A 15,030-nucleotide genomic window follows, 5' to 3' on the forward strand; every position below is an offset into this window, starting at 1 on the left:
TTCCTGTTTGGGAATCTAGGCAGGTGGTAATGTTGGGCAATATGGAAAGATGAGAAATTTAAGCTTAAAGACAATGAGCTAGTCTGGATATATTAAACTTGAGGCACTAGTAGTTTGATTAGGTAGAGATGTTTAGGAGTTTATTTCAAAACAAGAATTATGGCCTCAAAAGAGAGATGGGAGTGCAGTGAAGGTCCAGGAGCCCTCATAGTAAGACATCTTTTGATAAATAATATAAAAAGGAAAAATATAAAAAGAGAAAAATATAAAAAGGAAAATGGCCAAAATGGAGCCCTGGAATATCTGAATATTTGAGAGGCAGCTGATGAACAAGAAAGTTGGAAAGAACTGTCTATGGAGTAGTCTGGGAGTCTAGCAGAGTGGACAGAAGGGTGTGGTGTCACTGAAGTTAAAAGGGGAATAACTATTAGGAAGAATGGCAGGAATAGTCAATGACATCAAGAGCTGCATATAAGTATGAAGAACATAAAGTAGAAGTCACGAGATCTGGCAGTTCCATCATTGTGTTGGGATCTTTCATAGAATAACTACATGGTGTTAGAGAATTTATGGTCCAATAGCAAGAGGGCTGGCTGAGGAGTGAGGGAAAGGAAAGGACAAGGGGGCAGTTCACAAGAGTAGGAGTGGCAAGAAAGAGGAGAGGTAAAACTGCCACACATGCAGAATGAATGAAAGGGATTTTATGATTCATGGAGAGGGAGATATTGAAGAGGAAGCCAATACTTACTAAGTTCAGGAAACTGACTAAAAACCAGATGAAGAACAGAAATACAGGGGATGAGAACTCATCACTGACCAAGAACAGAAGGTGAGACAATGGATGAAGGGAAGCATAGAGACTGAAGGGTACAGTCTATTTAGAGTTCAGTTCGGTGCCTGGCCTTCTATTACAGAATGTTTTTGAAGCCTTAGGACATAAAAAGTGTTGGGGGAAAAAAAGAGATCGCTTTAATTTTATTTCAGGCACCTCACTGTGTCAGTATGGGCTGATTAATAAAGATGTGAGCTAGAAATGGACAAGCTGTGTTTGAGGAAGTTAAGGTGTTTTTGAACCAGCTGCCCTGTCTCTGGGATTATTGTTGTATCAGCTCAGTTTAACGATTTATGTCACTACTGGAAGGTCCCGTCTGATGCTGAACACCCAATAAGGAGTCAATTACACCTGCTGGATTGAATTTGCTTAAGGTTGGTTATTTGTAGTATCTGGTCTTTCTGTCTTTAGAACAATATCTATGCACTTATAGGGCTGCATGGGACAAGGCATATCTGATAAGTGACATTTTGTTCATGTCACTTCCAGACAGGGCAATGGCTAACCCATCCAGGAATACATCTTGAGCAGAAAGCTCTCCAACCCTATTGGATCTTTGTTTCCTTTGGTGAGCCCTGCTCCAAAGAGTGCCCCATCTCCCAATTCCTGTGAGCACCAACTGTCCTCAAAAAGGTAAACCTGGAAGATGACAGGTTTTAAACTGGGCTCTTATCTAACTGAGGATCCTTACACTTAGGAATTAGAGATCACAGAAGTCATCTCCTTCTTTTAAAACTCCTTCCTTAACCCACAGATGGGAAACCAAGGCCCCGAGAAATACACTGATTTATTCAAGGTCACACAGTAAGTTTATATTAAAGTTAGCTCTCTGAAGTAGGATTCTGAACATCGTCTTCCAAGCAGGTGATGTAATTGCTGGAACAGATTGCCACTCTTTCTGCTTTATGTTTCCTTCATTAATGGATTTCTTTCTTGCTTCCTCAGACTTCAACAAGTATTTTTAAATGAGGGTGAACGAACTGAGAGAAAAAATTGAGTGGCTTTAAGAAAGAGAAATGCATGTGACCTGGGGGGTTGCTTTCTTCTTACAATGAAAAAAAAAATTGTTCCCTTCTGTGTAATCCATCTATCTGTTGCTATATTTATTGGTGTTTAAGTTCTGGCTGCCACTGTGGTGAAGAAAAGATTTTCCTGGCCCTTGAGGCCTGGGAGATGGGATCAAGAGCCTTCAAAGGAAGAGTGGGTTACTTTAAACATGGCAGATTTTATTCTGCTTTTTCCTACTGTGCCTCATTTTGCAAAAAGCCTACTTGGGGAGACCCCTACATTAAACTAGTTCAGTAAGGAGTGAATGTTTGCATTAGCAAAGAAGTCTTCTCTTCAAAGGAAATCTCCTTCAGTGCTCTGAACTTTCCTAATGCTTTTAAATGTTGATAAATCAGTTACCACTTGTCAGCATGGCTTGGAAGAGAGGAGTCTAGAGAATCTCAAACACAAATGTTAGGCCCTGCTGTCAATTAAAAATTAATCAGAAATAATAATATCCCTGAAAAAGAATGAGTATCAGCAGAGAAAATTGGCTTTGGTTTATAAAAGTTACACTCACAGGTACTTCAGAGCAACACTTTAGAGAAGAAAAAGTGAGGATTGCTTAGATTGATCTTATGTTCATTTCAACAGCTGCACTCTGAAAGATTGCCCGTTATTAGGAAAGAAAAATGGGATGGGTGCAGAAGGTTTTTTGGCTTCTGAGCACAGAACACCACACTGGATGTGATGTGAGGCTGCTGCCCACAGCCCGGTTGAGGCACTCACACACACTCACATTGTCAGGTACATACATTTTCTCCAGGTCCCCAAATCCAGAAAATGCTCCTTTTGGGATGACTCGAAGCTTGGTGAGGACAAACCTCCTGAAAAAAGAGTGAACATAAAATATCACAGCCTGTTCTTTCACTGATTGGGAGCCTAATGTATAATATCAGTCAACAGCCAATATACACTAAGTGTAGTCATTTTAGTAGTTGTTGCAATTGCTTTTACATGATCTCTCTTCATCCTCGCCACAAAGCAGTGACCCTCATTTTGCATAAGAAGAAACAGGTTTAGTGAGGTTAACAGATTTGCCCAGGGTCACTTGGCTGATCAATGGCAGAGCTGGAATATGAACCCTCTCATCAGTGCTCCATGTTGCCCCCTGTAGCCTTCTGCGAGGTCCATCTCTTTCTATACACCAACCCCCCAAACCTCTTCTCTTATTATCATTCTTAGTTGACCTTGCTTCCTATTTCAAAGAGAAAATGAACCCAGTACAAGAGAATGGTGTTCATGCCCTCCCGTGACTTGCAGCCATTAAATCATCTGCACCTGTGCTTGTACACCCTTGCCTTCCCTCCCATTACCATGCATGACTGGGACTTTGGACCTGGCTAAGAACAGCCCCTCCAATCCATATCAGACCTCTTCTCTCTTCTAGTAGGAGTCACCACTATAGCAATTTTCCCCCTTCTTGCGTACATTTTATTCGGCTATTTTTGCTTTTCTACTGTATCCTGCCCATCACTGTACAAACATGCCATAATTTATTTCATCAAAAACAAAACAAAACAACCCTCTACCCTTAACCTCAGCCACCTTCAGTTTTTGCGGTTTACTTCTACTTAAGATATTTGTCTAATCCTGCCCCCGAGTTTCTTCCAATGGTTCCTCATCTCAGGAAAACCCCACAGTATATACAGTGATGTGTGGGACCCTCTGGGATCTTCCTACTCACCCTTTCCATGGACCCTTTACCCTCCATTTTGATAGTTTTCCCCTTATCCTGTTCTCATTGCAGTACTCTCTCGCTTGTTCTTGGACTTGCCAGGTTCCTTCCTGCCTGTGTTTCTACCATTTGCAATTCTCTCTGCCTTGAGCGCTCTTCTCTCAGATATCTTCATGGAAGCCTCATGGCTTCCTCCTTAGCCTGCTGTTTGCTCAAATATCACTTGCTTAGTGATACTTTTTCTTACCATCCTATTTAAAATGACAGTCTCCCCGTCTTAGGCCCTGGCCCCCTTTCCTGCTCAGATTTTGTCTTCACAGCACTCTGACATGTTGTATATTATTTTTTTTATGTATTTGTGTATTTATCTCTAGCCTATAACTAGAATACAAACTCTGTGAGGGCAGGAATTTTTGCTACTGTATACCAAATGCCCTAGTACATTGCCTGGTATATGACACGTACTGAAAATTTTTTTCTTAAATGGCTATTAATCAGTCTAAGAGTTCTAATCTTGAGGGTAGAATTATAAGTGATCCTTCTGGAATCTCTACAATAGTGAAACACTGAGGATTTGGGCAGTTGTGCAAACCTTCATTGCTTCAATTTCCTGTTACTGATGTTAGTGAAACTCCTGTTACAGATAAAGTTATTCAGGCAAACAGTTGTTTATTTTAACTGTTTGCCTTTGGCTGTCATGTGCACCAGCTCTATGGGGAGGAAGCATGGGAGAAAATCTTAAGCTCTGGAGGAGCTTATATATGTGGAAAGGTAAGGTCAGAAACTTTGGAATCACCAGAAATGGTTGGGATACAGTTGATGTAATAACTATAAATATTATGCAAGTATCAAAGTGAGAAAGACTCCAAAGTACATATATATATTAAAAAAAATTGGAAGAATTGGATGATTTTGAGCCTGGGTCTTAAAACCATCAGGTCATACTAAAGACATAGTCTATAGGAAACCATTTAGATAAAAAGGGATCTCAATTAGGATGGGGGCAATGTGTCTGGAAGAGTGTCAACTTCTAGAACTCCTATCTGAAAAGAATCAAGGTCAAGGTACTTATTTAATCTTAGTTAACACAGACAAGTTCCTTTTGTTCCTATTTATTACAAGACAGAGAATAATGAAAACAAACTAGAAAAAAGCAAATAATAAGTCAACTACATAGTGCTTTTTAATTCAGCCCTAGTAACAGACACATTTTCTAAAATTTCAACACCTATCCCTGTACTAAATGTTTCAAACTTATTAACATAATTAAATCTTATTTTGAAGATTAAAAGTCTTGACTTCCGTTTCTTGAAATGTTATAAACTAGATAACCTGAAGATATTTCCACTAAAAATTACCCAGAAGTCTTCTATAAGTCATAACAAGTGTTTTAATTGGACAGTTGAACTTACAAGGAAGTATGAGAAAATCCCGAGGGGCTCAAAGTTAAACAACTGAATACCAGTTGGAACCCTGAGGGTAAGCTGAAGGCAAAGTATTTAGGGAGGAGGTCAATTTCTGACTGGGTAGCCAAGTGCTTTGTGTTTTGATGCTAAGGTGTTGGGTGAGATGAGATAGAGAAGATGAAATGCAAAGATTTATTTCTGTGTGCTATCTCATGCAGTCTAGCAAAAAAAAAAAAAAAAAAAGATGCAGAAAATGGAAGATAGCCAATTCTTAATGAAATAATGTCTGGAATTTTCTATAATTTATGAAAGACATAAATCCTCAGATTTAGAAATCTCAATTCGTAGGAAGGGAAACAAAAATAAATCTACTGCTAGATACCTGTGAATTGAAACTGTGGAACCAAAGGAGAAACTTTAAAGATATTTTATCTGCAAGGGAAAATAATTAGAAAACTTCGTAAAAATATCTTCAAAATTATTAGAGAATATAACTGCCAGTTTAGAATTTTAAGCATACAAATGTGAGGATAAAATAAAGACCCTTTTAGACAAATTTGATTAGTCACTAATGAAATTTTAGCAAAGGAATTCCTTTAGAGAAACAAGAAAATTTAACCTAGTAGGAAGGCATATACACAAAAAAACAAAGAATAGTGAACAGAGAAATTAGTGTGCCTTATTGAATATAAGTAGATTTTCAAAATGTTTGGGAAACTTACCTATTCAATAGAGAACACTGGAAAAAATACTGACCGAGAACTAGGTCACAAAGCAAATTGGGATAGAACAAATAACTTTGTTTGACATGGTGCATTTAAATTAGAAATTTAAATTAAATTAAAAACCAGTTATAAGGGAAAATAATTAACAGCCGCCTTCCCCACCACATGTGTACAAACATCTAGAAAGTCAAAACTGAATCAAACCAAAACAACCCCCCCCCCCCAACTCTTTTAAGTCAACGCAGGTCAAAGAAGAAATTACATAATAATTAGTAATTGTTTGGAATTGAACTGTAATGAAAATACAACATGAAACTTATGGGATGCAGCTAAACCACTACATGCAGAGAAATTAATAGCTTTAAATTTTTATACCCAAAAAGGAAACAAATAAGATGGAAAAGTCACAAGCTACCTTTCCAACACAGGAAACTAGTGAAGGAACAACAGAACAGTGAAACAGAAAACTAGTAAGTCAATATTTATTCAACTTTTGGCTGGAACTTAAGGTACAAACTTAATATGAAAATTGGGGAAATAAGGGACTGTTGATAGAGATGTTTTGAGAAGATGAACACTCAGCTGGACATTACAACTTGATGTATAGATGGAGTTTGTTTATTCTATTCTAGTTTCACTTATTATAAGGTTAAGTTTCTTCATAAGTTTGTTGCTAACGTGGGTAAGGAGCTTTCTTAGAATACTGAAAGGTGGGCAGCCGTGGTGACTCAGTGGTTTAGCACCGCCTGCAGCCTGGGGTGTGATCCTAGAGTCTCGGGATCAGGTCCCACGTCGGGCTCCCTGCGTGGAGCCTGCTTCTCCCTCTGTCTGTGTCTCTGCCTCTCTCTCTGTGTGTGTCTCTCATGAATAAATAAAATCTTAAAAAAAAAAAAAACTTAAAAAAAAAGAATACTGAAAGGTTTATTAAAATAGTTTCAAGAATTTTGACTTACAATTTTAAAAATGACTGTTAATGGAAAAGTGCATTTATCTGACTATTGGAGGAAACCATTTATCACTTAAAATTGCAAGCTCTACTTATGTGTTTATTTTGACCAACAACTTTCTCATAATTGATTCATTATGATTTTACTGATATAGCTCTAATTAACTAATAAAATTGTGTTCAGATTTTTTTAAAATCAGGAATATTAGTAAAGGCATTATTTTTGATGAATTTTCATTTTAGAAATTTAAAGAAACAAGAATCTAACAGACTAACTTCATTCTATTTTTAAAAAGAATTTTATTTATTTATTCATGAGAGACAGAGAGGCAGAGACATAGGCAGAGGGAGAAGCAGGCTCTATGCAGGGAGCCTGAAGTGGGACTTGATCCCATGATCCTGGGATCACCACCTAAGCCAAAGGCAGATGCTCAACCACTGAGCCACCCAGGTGCCCCTAACAGATTAACTTTAAAACATATTTCAAAATTTAACTGTGCCTCGAGAGAAAAAAAAAAACCAAAGAGAATACAGAAAAAAATAATAAATATAAGAGTAGGAATTAATGATTATAATAAAGAAGAGCAATAAAATAAGTTAATTTTTAAGAAAGATCAATAGAATAAATATCTGTTCACTTTCATCAAGAAAAAAACAAAAAAAAAGTCATGAAAAATGGTGCTTAAGACATTAGTTGATACAATGTTGCATTTGTTTCAGGTGTACAAGATAGGGATTCAACAACTCTATATGTTTTGCTGCACAAACCATAAATGTAGCTCCCACCTGTCACCATAAAACACTATTACAATACAACTGACTATAGTCTTTATGCTGTACCTTTCATCCCAAAGACTTACATATTTCATAACTGGAAACCTGTATCTCCTACTCTCCTTCACTCATTTTTCCTTTCCCCTTTCCCCTCCCTTCTGACGACCATTTTGATCTGTTTTTACTTTTTTTTGTTCATTTGTTTTTTATATTCTACATATAAGTGAAATTATATGGCATTTATTTTTCTCTGACTTAATTTCATTTAGTATAATATTCTCTAAGTCCATCCATGTTATCACAAATAGCAAAAGTCCTATCATTTTTTTAATGTTTGAGTAATACTCCATAGTGTCTGTGCATGTGTGTAATAAATGTGTGTGTGTGTGTGTGGGGAAATTCGTGCACACACACATATTTATACACATATGCATCCATTTTTCCCACATATTTTCTACAGTAGCTGTATCAGTTTATATTTTCAGCAACAGTGTGCAAGGGTTCCTTTTTCTCCATATCCTCAAAAGTACTGTTACTGCTTGTGTTTTTGATTCTAGCCATTTTGACAGGTGTGAGGTGATACTTCATTGTGGTTTTGGTTTGCATTTCTCCGATGCTTTAGTGATGTTGAGCATCTTTTCATGTCTTTGGATAAAAGTCTATTTGTGTCTTATGTCCATTTTTTAATTTGATTATTTGATTTTTGGTGTTGTATAGGTTTTTAAATATATTTTGGATATTAACTCCTCTTTGCATATATCATTTGCAAATATCTTCTCCCATTCAGTAGGTTGCCTTTTAATTTTGTTGATGGTTTCCTTCAATAAGCAGGCTTTAAATTAGAGAGCCCTAGGAACAATTTTAAAACATTAAATTTGAAGAATCTGACAGTATGGATAATTTTCCTAGAGATATATAGTTACCAAAGTTGATTAATGAAGATTGAGAAAAACTGAATAAATCTAAAACTGTTAATAAATTGGGTTGGTAGTTTAAAGTCTATCCACACAAAAATAAAGTCAGAATCATATGATTTTAGAAGTAAATTATGTCTTTTTAGAATAATAGAAAATCTCAATATTATACAAACTATTCCAGAAACTAGCAAAGAAGGAATTCTCTCCAACCCATTTTCTGTGGCTAGTATAATATCAGAAATAACACCAGACAGGGACAATAAAAGAGCAGAAAGATTAGGCCAATTTCACTTACTAATGTAAAGGGAAAAAATCTGAGATAATATAGTGACAATATGTACTCAATAGAAGCTAAATAATATATTGCTGCCAGTTTATGTCCTGGAATTCAAAGGTTGCTAAATATTATAAAACTCTATTAAGATTTCCACATTGGGAAATGAAAAGAGGCATAGAAAATATATTTTATAAAAGTTTACTCATGATAAAACCTTTTGACAAATAAGGGACGGGAGGAATATTCCTAATCTGTAAGGGGTAAAAATCTATCAAACACTACAATATATGCCACACTCAATGGTGAAATGTTAGATATATTCTATTTAAAATTAGGAATGAGGCAAGGATGCTTGCCAATACTTCTTCCATTCATTATTGTGCTAGATGTACTAGCCTAGACAATAAGGGAAGAAAAAAAAGATATCAGTATTATTGATGAAAAGCTGTCATTATCTATAGGTAACATTATTGTCTATATACACAAAAAAAGAACTCTTCTTCAATCTGAGACATCAGCAGTAGAACTAATAAAAAATCTAATAAGGTAGCTGGCAGTATAATTAGTGCACAAAAATAATTTGCATTCTTATTTCAAAGTATATAAATTATTATGACCATAGCATTTATATAATAGAAAGAATTTTAAAAAGACTTAGGGTCATATGGAGAATAATGGAAATACTTAGCTGAAACACATTTTAAAAAAACAAACCATGAAAAAAAAAAAAAAACAACCAAACCCTGATCAAACAGAAATGCCACATTTATAAATGGGAAGTCTCAATATTGTGAAGTATTGGTTTTAATCCACGTTAATATATGAACTAAATAAATATGACACATCTGAGACGCAATAATTTTTTTGTTTTGGTATGTACGTATGGAAATTGACTAGCTGACTATTACTTATAAGGAAGAGCAAATTTCAAAGAACAGCTAGAACAATTTTGAAGATGTAAAACAAGGTTAGGGGAGTGGGCATGCCAGGCAATGTAATTTTTAGAAAGCTAAAGTGATTAATTAAAATGCTGTGATATTGACAGGGATTAAGAAATAGGCCAGTGGAAGAGAATAAAGAGCACATTTATAAATCATAAACAAAAGGAAATGGCAAATGACAACATAGCACTAAAAATTAGTGAAGGAAAATGTGGATTAATCAACAAGGGGTGCTGGAACTGTTGATTATCCTTGTAGAAAAAGATAACACTTTTGCTTATTATCATATTAAAATCTCAATTCCAGGCTTACTAAAGATCTAAATGGGAAAAGTCAAAAGTTTAGAACTTTTAAATGAAATATAACATTCTATTCAGAATGCTCTTTACTTATTTATTATGAGTATCTTTTTTTTTTTTTTTTTTTTTTTTTAGTAGGCTCCATATCTAGTATGGAGCCCAGTGTGGGACTCTAACTCACAATCCTGAGATCAAGACCTGAGTCCTGATCAAAAGTCAGATGCTTAACTGACTGAGCCACCCAGGTGCCCCCTGTTCAGAATACTTTTAAAAAAGGACACAAAACAATCAAAAAAGTACCTAAAAAATAAGAAGGACACAAAAACTGCGCACCAAAATTGAAAAGTTGAGATATTTGGTTATATTAATGAAATTTAACCTTTCTGCTAAAGATAGAGAAGATAAGCTATAGACTAGGGAAAGATATCTGTAACACATAAAACTAACACAGCGTTTGTATCAGAATATGAAGAACTTTCAAAATAATGCAAATACAACACAGTAGAAACATTGTCAAAAGATATGAACGGCAATTTGTATAAGAGGAAATGCAAACAACAATAAACATATGAAAAGATGCTCAACTTCATTAGTAATCGGGAAAATGCAAATTTAAACAATAATGAGATACCATTACACATCATCATGTTGGCAAGCATTAAAAGGAAAACTTCACAGTAACGCTGCTGGTGAGGCAGTAGAAAAACAGGGCATTTTCTACACTCATGATGGAAGGGTAATTTGCTACAAGTACTTTGAATAGCCACAGGGCAATATGTGTTAGACAGGAATGCCTTTGAAGTGAGCTATTCCATGTCTCTCTGCCATATGTGTACCTGGAGATAGGTAAAAGATTAATTACCGCAACATAATTTATGACAGTGAAAAACTGGAAACGAATGTCCATAAACAAAAGAATGAATAAATATTAATAAAGTATTGTATATTGACACAGTGCCAAATTCCAAAGCAGTAAAAAAAAAAAAAAAATGAACTGACTAGTGCATGAAACTATCTGGATAAATCCCCAAAGAGAAAAAAGGTGTGTATATACACACACACACACGCACACACATATATATACAATATGTACAGTATGTGATTTTTTAATAAAGGTTAGCATGTAAATTAATACAATATATTGTTGCATATGAATCCTATCTTTTTTTTCTATATTTTTCATGTTTTGACAACTTGGGGTTTTGCTGACTCTGGAGCTAATCCCTAGAGATGGCAAACAGCTGGCCTAGGAGTGTGCCTTTCATATGCAAATCAACCAGTCCAGAGTCTTTAGGGCCAACTACCTCCTTTTATGAGCCCTTCCCCTCTCTCCTCCAGCACCAATTACCCCAGGGCAGTCTTACACCCCAGAGTCCTTGAAAATTATTTAAACCAGAAGATCCTAAACCTGCTTACCCTGTTTCATCCATGGAAGCCATAATAGAAACTCCTGATATGTTTTCCCTTCTGCCTCCTGGTGCTTCCCCACAGAAGTGTGGGCTCTGTGAGTGTAACAGTATCTTTTCAATATTACTCCTCTCCTGATCTGTTGGCCTCACCATTTCTGAATAATAATAAAACATGTATTTTAAAACATGCTTAGAGATACACACATCTTTATCAAAAGGAAAATTCTGAGAACAATCAACACCAAAATAGGCACAGTATTACCTCTGTAACGAGGAAAAGGAGTGGGGTGCAGCCATATCTAAAATATTTTATATTTTTAAAAAAAGATCTGAACGATTAAGACCAAATGTTTTGATTCAGCAAAGCTGAGTATCTTATTGAGTGTTGATTATATTATTCTCTACACTTCATACTTGAAATATTTCACGATTTTTCAAGATTGAAATTCTCACCAGGCCATATCCAAAGCATCATTTATTTGTTTTTAAACGGAGGGAGCAATTCGAAAGTATCATCATATTGTTCTTGTCAGATGGCACCTTTCCTCTGTAAGGGGGCATAAAGTGTCTGAATGATTTCTGTAAAAAATGCACAATTCATCAAAACGGCTCTGAAAAGAAAATTTTCTTCACTATATTGCAGGTTATTTAATGTCACTTCCGTGATAAATGGAGTAGGTGGGATTTACTTTTTTTCTTCCTTGAAATTGGGAAGCTTTAGGATTCCCTTGAACTCTGTCTCTGTTAGAAGCAATTCATATCTCGGGCAGTCCATTCACCCTTGGCCAAATTTAATTTCCCTTTTTGGCTTAAAGGAGAATGGTTTAAAAGATCCTATAAAAAGCTTTCTGGCAGCCTGGAAAACAGCCAATATTCTTTTTGAGAAAGCTGCCTTTTTATGATGGCCCAAGTGTAAATGACACGGGGCTCTGTGTTCTTTGAATTTCACACAAGTTTAAAAATTAAAGTGAGAACAGCTTGGCAAAGGATATACAAAAAGAAATTGATCATCTTCCTGACCTCAAAATGCCAAGAGTTTTTGAGCTTCACACTCTTTAGATCAAACTCTTACCCTAATTAACTTTCTGGGAATGTGTTTGAGAAAACTATCCAAAGAGGTAGATTGAACTAAATGAGCAAATCATCTGGAAAAAATAGATTTTAAGTAACTTGATTTGGCTGTTTACCATGATCCAGCAGACAACTATACCACTGTCCAAATTATGTGTGCCTCTAATTGGTTGCATTTCTCATTTTGTTACACATGGGTCTTGAGGACAGGGGGGCAGGGAATAGCAAGACGGAAGAGTTGAGAAGGTAGGAAGGGGTGGTTTTCATTTCATTTGACTTCAAATTACTTTGTTTTTCTAGAACTTCTTCACATTTTGGCATCAGTCTTACTAACTGCCTAGATGTGAGGTGTTCTGTAAATACAGAGAAGTGGGTTCAGCTGGCATTAGCCCTTCACCCACCTTCAGGCTTTATAAGCGAATGCCAAGGATTCACTGAGGGTTGCAAAGTCTCCCATGAGGTTTTCTTGGGATAGAAGTGTCACTGTTCTTTGTGTCCTTCTCCCATGGTGTAGAGGGTGTGCTTGTCCATCTTAAGCCAAATGTAGGAAGTAATAGAACCAATTAAGGGTGTTGACATGCATTTCCTGCAATTTGGGGAGTTAGACTGGAACATGATTCAGGTCTGACCTCTAAAAGTAGGTATCCAGCTGCTTTTGGAGAGAGATGTAGTTTTATAAACAACAGTATGAGTTTCCCATGAGCCAGACCTAGGGCCAGCCGAAGAGAGCTGGACTGCTCACCCTGAGGAAGATGGGCTTGCCTGAATAGTGAACTGATCCCAAAAGAGAGCCCCAGGTGTAGGCTGCTGGAAGCCAGTGGGAGGAGGAATTGTTCTTCAGAAGATGGAGACCTCCAGCGTGAGGGAGGTCTCATCCATGTGAGTTCCAGTGAGAATAAGAATTGGCATTTGAATATCTGCCTCACCCAGAGGGTCCCAAAGCCAGATGGCCACTGTGGTATCAGAGTAGGATCCAGTTCCTTTCCCTCCAGCTTCCCTCCCTCCTAGGCCCAACCCAGGTGAAACTAGGAAAAGTGGCACCTGGACAGGAAGGAGAATAAAGAGGAAAAAGGAAACTCTTCCTTCCTCAGTCGGGGAAGCAGTCCATAGGATTGGACTTTCATTTCATTTATGAGGAACATCTATGATTGCCCACCCCAAATTTCATCTGTGGTGAGGAAAAATGAGTCAGAGAGTGGTTTTGCGTTGGCAGGGGTAGTGAAGAAGAAAGTTACTTTCCAGCTGGACCCTACTGAATCCATCTTGATAGACGGATTTTCCCCAAGTCATCCTGTGTATAATTTATTTGTGAGAGAAAAAGTACTAGGAACTTAAATAGGGCAAGGCATGGAGAGGCATGAACAATATTCTTATTCCTCCTTTCTGTCCTTTGTTAGCTCTTATTACATAGGCTGATGATGGGCAATTTAGGACAGCGTGGATAATTTGGTTCTCCCTTTTGGCACAGTTTGTGATAGCCAAGAAACATTTTCTGCTCAGGGCCCAGCCACAATAATTGTCTACGTAACACCAGAATGGCTGGCTACAGGAGGGGAGATGCAGTTGTCTTCAGTTTCCATAGACCATCTATTCAGTTAAACCTCCAGATAATCTTTCTGATGTAGACCCTGCCACATACCATTGTGTCAAATCATGATGTACAATGTTTTCTTTAGGAGAAAAAGTTTGTTTACAAGATAGAAGCTCATGAGGCAGGCACCACTCCAAATCCAGCTCCAGTGACACCTCCCTGTCCCCTGAGTCTGTTTGATTTCCCCTCAGCAACCTCCCCAGAGTGGTGATTCTTCACTTTTATCATCTTCCACTGAACAGGGCTTTCTAATAGCTATTTTGAATCTGCTCTCCTTTTTTTTTTTTTTTTTTTCCCCATTTATGTCCCCTTATCTCAACATCTGTGCTGGGCTGATAAAAAGGATGTAGGTGCTACTACTAACTGTATATCACTGCTGACTTTATCTCCTCTGCACAACCTCTACACCAAGGTTGTGAAGACCTTTTTTTTTTCTGGCTCCCTCCTCCCTTGTTTGCATTGAGTGGTTATGGAATTACTTTCTATACCACATTTTATCACCTGTTCACTTTCATTTTATCACCTGTTCACTTGAATCCTCTTACCTGAATCTGATACCTGATTTATAGCCTATTTATATGAAAGCTCAGGATGAGGAAGCAACATGATGAAGAAAAAAGATCATTAGGGTAAAAAATGAGAAATCTGGGCTGTATTCTCGCTCTGTTATAGATATGTAAATGACTGAGAAAAGTCAAATCCCTTCTGTAAAGTGAGGGGGTTGGACCAGGTGATCTCTAAGGCCCTATAAGATAAATTTTACAGGGTGGTTATATAGTAGAATCTTCAAGTGGTCTCCCGTTTCAGTCATATTCTGTCTTAAAGCAAAAGAGATAATTTTACGTTAAGCACTCAATGTGGAATAAAGCCCATCCTAAGGGGTTACTGAATAATTGCTAGCCCTCCTTTTTCTCTAGTCAAGGTCAAAATCACTTGAGCTTACCCTTTCCTTCCCACCCCTCTGCCACCACCCAGGCCAGACCATCCTCCCTTCTACGAACCCTCATGTCTGCAACCTTGGCTGTGACCTAGAACAGGTTGTCCTCCTCTTTTCTCTACTGTCCAATCTGTTTCATCTACCATGATCAAAATACTCCTCCTAAACACTACTTGCCAT

At 37.0% G+C, this 15,030-nt stretch overlaps 1 protein-coding gene across 7 annotated transcripts in view; it reads right to left on the bottom strand.

Annotated features, from left to right (window-relative positions):
* The window catches only part of FSHR (follicle stimulating hormone receptor), a 173,800-nt gene that overhangs the window by 94,446 nt on the left and 64,324 nt on the right, over positions 1–15,030 (bottom strand). For 5 of the 7 annotated variants that reach the window (XM_072768299.1, XM_072768302.1, XM_072768301.1 and 2 more), the window contains one exon: positions 2,635–2,706. In XM_072768299.1, the coding sequence (XP_072624400.1) occupies positions 2,635–2,706 (72 nt within the window). Of the gene's footprint in view, positions 1–2,618; positions 2,707–15,030 lie in introns of all 7 variants that reach the window. The other 2 variants (XM_072768305.1, XM_072768303.1) reach the window with 1 other exon arrangement.

The sequence above is a fragment of the Canis lupus genome, chromosome 11 (assembly GCF_048164855.1).
Source record: "Canis lupus baileyi chromosome 11, mCanLup2.hap1, whole genome shotgun sequence".
Classification (NCBI taxonomy): domain Eukaryota; kingdom Metazoa; phylum Chordata; class Mammalia; order Carnivora; family Canidae; genus Canis; species Canis lupus.